At 45.0% G+C, this 5,271-nt stretch overlaps 1 protein-coding gene across 1 annotated transcript in view; it reads left to right on the forward strand.

Moving 5' to 3' along the window:
* PI4KA (phosphatidylinositol 4-kinase alpha) overlaps positions 1-5,271 on the forward strand; it is a 153,819-nt gene that overhangs the window by 43,678 nt on the left and 104,870 nt on the right. The window contains exon 8 of the mRNA XM_012812667.2: positions 3,284-3,432. Within this exon, the coding sequence (XP_012668121.2) occupies positions 3,284-3,432 (149 nt within the window). The remainder of the gene's footprint in view (positions 1-3,283; positions 3,433-5,271) is intronic.

The following is a 5,271-nucleotide window of genomic DNA, read 5'->3' on the forward strand; positions in this document are numbered from 1 at the left end:
CCCCGTCTGTAACCATAAACAGCTCAGCCAATAGCCCACCCCACCCCCCAATGGTGTCCCCCTTTACCAGTGTTAAAATCTGGTCACCTTACTTTGCAAGGTAAACAGCTCTTCATCCACTCTGTGTGACAAGGGTCCCCCCATGGCAGCACCTTCCTTAAGCATGTCTAGTAGGTGGTAGATGGGTGCAGGTCAGATGTGGCTGACTGCTTGCTGTACGGGGACCCTGCTGCTCCCACTCTGTGCTTTTGGTGATGAAGACAGGCCCCCACATGGATGAACCCTCCTGCGGGAAGTACCCTCACGGTTGGGCAGACAGCAGCAGACAACAGCATACTCGACTCCTTCCATGTTTGCTCACATGCCTCCTAAGCACTCAGACTTTCCCTTAGCCAGTCTCTCCTCCCTTTCTAGGCCTTCTTCCATAGCACTATAAGAATTTTTTTAAGAATTATTTTTTTTTTAGACAGAGTCTTACTTTGTTGCCATAGCATCATAACTCACAGCAACCTCAAACTCTTGGGCTTCTCTTGCCTCAGCCTCCCAAGTAGCTGGGACTATAGGCGCCCACCACAACTGACCTGGCTGTTTTGCTCTGGCTCAGGGTGGTCTCAAACTCCTCAGCTTAGGTAGTCTACCCCCCTCAGCCTCCCAGAGTGCTAGGATTACAGGCGTGAGCAACTGTGCTCTGCCCCAAGAATTATTTTTTTAACGTATAAGTCTGATCATTTACTTTGCTGCTTAAAACTTCTCATTGACATCATCTGCATAAATCCCAAACCCTAGGTCCTTACAGCTCACATCTTTTGCCTCCGTTTGTGACACCAGCCCTGCTTCTTGTGTGCCCTCTAATCACAGCCCTATTCCCTTCCTTCCCAGCCTCTCCTGTTAAACCAGCTATTCTCTCCATCCCTTCTTTACTATTTGATCCCTTTTTCAGTGGCCATTTCTTACCTTGGCCCTGCTTCCTCCTGCTGTAAGTTGCTAGGCTGTGTCTGCTGTCAGGCAGCTGGGCAGTGCAACGCTAGCACCTAGCACGAGGCCCCAGCTTTGACACACTCAGGGCTAGACTCAACTCTTTACTCTTTCTGTGCTCTAAGGCTAGAGGAAGGCATAAAATTTATCTAGTTCTTTATAGATTGATACTGTCTTATTTAATATGAAAGTATTATAAATTTATTTTCCAACTGTCATTTTCTATAGTTTTAATAATAGATTTTCATGGCTGGGTGTAGTGGCTCATACCTGTAATCCCAGCACTCTGGGAGGCTGAGGCAGGTGGATTGCTGAACTCATGAGTTCAAGACAAGCCTGAGCAAGAGTGTGACCCTGTCTCTAAAAATAGCTGGGTATTGTGGCAGGCACCTGTAGTCCCAGCTACTCGGGAGGCTGAGACAAGAGAATCACTTGAGCCCAAGAGTTTGGGGTTATTGTGAGCTGTGATGTCACAGCACTCTACTGAGGATGATACAGTGAGACTGTCTCCAAAAAAAAAAAAAAAAAAGGATGGATTTTCAAACAGTTGTACACTTTTGGGTTCATGTTTATTAGTCATCAGGTATCTGAGTGACTATTTTTGTTCTAATTTTTTTCTTTAGTGTTTTATTGTGTTAAAATACCCATAACATAAAATTTGCCACTTACCGATTTTTAAGGTGTACAGTTTAGTGGTATTAAAAACATTTGTAACATAATATAGCCATCACCACCAGCCATCTTGAGAACTCTCTTCATCTTATGACACTGTACATGTTAAACAATAAATCTCCCATTCCTCCCTTCTTCTGGCCTTACCAACCACTGTTCTACTCTATAGATTTGCCAGTCTTTTTTTTTTTTTTTTTTTTTTTTTTATGGAGACAGAGTCTCACTCTCACTAGGTAAGAATGCCGTGACCTCAACCTAGCTCACAGCAACTTCAAACTCCTGGGCTGAAGCAACCTTCCTGCCTCAGCCTCTCAAGTAACTGGGATTACAGGCTCCCGCCACAACACCTGGCCCAGTTTTGCCTACTCTTAAGTACCTCACATAACTGGAATCAGTGCAGTAGATCCTTCATAGTTGACCACCTCCCTAGCGTTGATCATCTCCTTAATTTGACCTGATTTTCATAGACTGTACGTGTACCATATAATGTAAGTTCCCTATGGTGACCACCTCCATATGTTGACCATCTCCTTAATTTGACCTGATTGTCTTAGACCATACATACACTGTATGTACTCAATGCGAGTTCCTTATGCTGACCACCCCTGTATAATGATGAGTTTGTTATAGTCCCTTGGGTAGTCAACTCACAGGTTCTAATGTATTTGTTTTTTTTGTGACTGGTTTGTTTCACTTAGTCATTCTGATTTTGAGACTTCTAGTTGTGTACATTTTTGTTCATTTTTCTTTTTGTTCCTAGAGATAGGGTCTCATTTTATCACCCAGGCTAGAGCACAGTGACCTTACCATGGCTCACTGCAGCCTCAAACTCCTGGGCTCAAGCAATCTTCCTACCTCAGCTTCCTGAGTAGCTGGGACTACAGGCATGTACCTCCATGCCCGCCTAATTTTTCTTTCTTTCTTTTTTTTTTTGAGACACAGTCTCAAGCTGGCGCCCTGGGTAGAGTGCCTTGGCACTCACAGCAACCTCCAACTCTTGGGCTCAAGCCATCCTCTTGCCTCAGTCTTTCTATTTTTACTAGAGATAGGGTCTCACTTTTGCTCCAGCTGGTTTTGAACTCATGAGCTCAAGCTATCCACCTGCCTCGGCCTCCCAGAGTGTCAGCTAATTTTTCTTAAAGATTTTTTGTAGAGATAAAGTCTTACTATGTTGCCAAGGCTGGTCTTAAAATATTAGCCTAACATTATCCTCCCATATTGTCCTTCCAAGTAACTGGAATTAGAGGTGTGAGCTCTTGCACTTCGGCTATTTTTGTTCTAATTTTTGTGGTAAAGTATCTTTGGGGCCCCGTGAACCTCAAACTTTTACATATCTCAGTCTTCAAAAAAGATTAAGTCTTCTTTTTTCTTTCCCACATGTAAGTTGTATATATTGTCTGGGTTGGAAATATTAGGACATGATTGTGTCTGAGGCTTTGACTTAAAACACCCAAGTGAGAGGTGTTACTCCCCAAGGCTTTGCAGTCCAGCCTTTAGTTCTTTAAAAACAAACAAGGAACTGGGGTATAAACGAAAGTAAAACCTATGCCCCTGTTGGTTATTGGGGGAATCAGCTTGAGGAAGTGTCCTGGTCACGTGTGACCATGGCTAACTTGCTGGTTTTCTCTCCTGCCAGCCTCTTGCCTGCTTGATGGGGCTGCCCTGGAGCCTGAGTACTACTTCTCCACCATCAGTTCCAGCTTCTCAGTCTCTCCTCTTTTCAATGGCATCACCTGTAAGGAATTCAACATTCCACTAGAAATGCTCCGGGAACTCTTAAACTTGGTAAGCAAGGAGCATTGGTGGATGAACAGACCACTGTGTGATGGTCAGTAAAAGTACTAGTGGTGGGCTCGGCGCCTATAGCTCAACCAGCTAAGGCGCCAGCCACGTACACCTAAGGTGGGTTCGAATCCCCAGCCCGGACCCGCCAAACAACAATGACGGCTGCAACCAAAAAATAGCCAGGCGTTGTGGCGGGCGCCTGTGGTCCCAGCTACTTGGGAGGCAGAGGCAGGAGACTTCGCTTGAGCCCAGGAGTTGGAGGTTGCTATGAGCTGTAATGCCACAGCACTCTGCCAAGGGGGACAGCTTGAGGCTCTGTCTCAAAAAAAAAAAAAAAAGTATTAGTGGTGAAAGCCTGATGCTGTTAAAAGAGTACCTGCATTTCAAAGTGAAATTCAACAGTCATATGTTTTTGGATTAAAGAAGGAAGGAGAATAACATTCATGGTGCCATTGTACAATACTTTCTGATTTAGTCCTTGGAGCACCATGCAGGGAGGCACCTAAGCATGCCTGTTTGGAGGTGAGGAAATCAATGTCCAGGATGGGCAGGGACGGGTAGGGCTGGGTGTAGTCCTGGGATATTATTCAGTGTGTTTCCATTGTGCCTGACTCCCTCTGGGGGTTGTTCTACTCTGTGTTCGTACAAAACCTAACTTTTTCATTTTTGGAGGACCTTTGAGGTGACACCAGGGAAGACATTGATGCCATTGTCTGAGTCCAGAAATGGATGGATGTGTGGTCAGATGTAGGGACCCTGAAGTTGTTACAGTGGAGCTGGGGTGGTTCAAGACAGATATAATGGGTGGGTGATGGCATCATCAAGGGTATAGGCTACACATCAGGCCTTCTGTTTTGGAAACGAGAAGGACACCTTGGAAAGCATGGAGCCTGCACTGGAGAGAGTAGCCAGCTCCCTGAGGTGTGGAATGTAAATAGAAGTCATCCTGGGAGTGGCTTTAGGCTAAAGGTGTAAGGAGACATTAAAACATAGGTGATAATTAGAAAGCCATAATGAACTGCTAAGTAGCTTAGAGTGATTTTGAGGTAACCATCAAGAAAGAAGACTTTCCCTAAACTACTTCTCAGTGTTGACATCCCAGACAGAATGGTGGCCTGGGAGGGCTGTGGCCTTCACAGATGACTCTCCTAGAACCATGTCAGAAATCCTAATTGAGGACTGTTTTATATCCTTTCTTAGGGAATTATTTTTTCTAGTATATTTAAAATTTTCAAGCTCAGGCTTCCTCTTAAGGCAGTTTTTTATCTTCTTCTAGAGTGTTGTTTGTCATTATGTATATATTTTGGAAATGACCTTGAGTACTACAGTTGCAGGGGTGGGGCAGTTTTTTCAGGTGGTTCTGCAGTTGACAGAACAGTCCATTCCTATAGGAAATGCTATATAGAGGACAGGTGAAAATAGTCGCTTCTGTTAGAAATGTAAAATGTTTGTTCCAGTTGGAATACCTGGCTTAGGGAGAAGGGAGGCACCTTGTGCCCCGAGGCCTGGCTGTGAGGGTGTCCTGGGTATCTGGGAGAGGATCGTGGGAGGACATCACACAGCTGTGCTTGGTGACTCTGAGTTGGTAAATGGCAGCAGTACCTGGAGTCTGGACCCTGCCACATCTTGAACGTGGAAATCTAATGTCAGCAAATTTGAGGGGTTGGCTCCTTTTCTTTGTTTTGTGTCATTCCTATCTAGGGAAGGAAAAGAAGTGCCAAGTGATGGCAGAATTAAAGGGAAGTAAGGGCATCCTGTGCGTATAGTCCGACTCATGACTGTGCCTCGTATGTGTGTTACTGGTAGGGAATTAAGGGCATCCTGTGCGTATAGTCCGAC

The sequence above is a fragment of the Otolemur garnettii genome, unplaced genomic scaffold, assembly GCF_000181295.1.
Source record: "Otolemur garnettii isolate 467f Iridium unplaced genomic scaffold, OtoGar3 scaffold00218, whole genome shotgun sequence".
Taxonomy (NCBI): domain Eukaryota; kingdom Metazoa; phylum Chordata; class Mammalia; order Primates; family Galagidae; genus Otolemur; species Otolemur garnettii.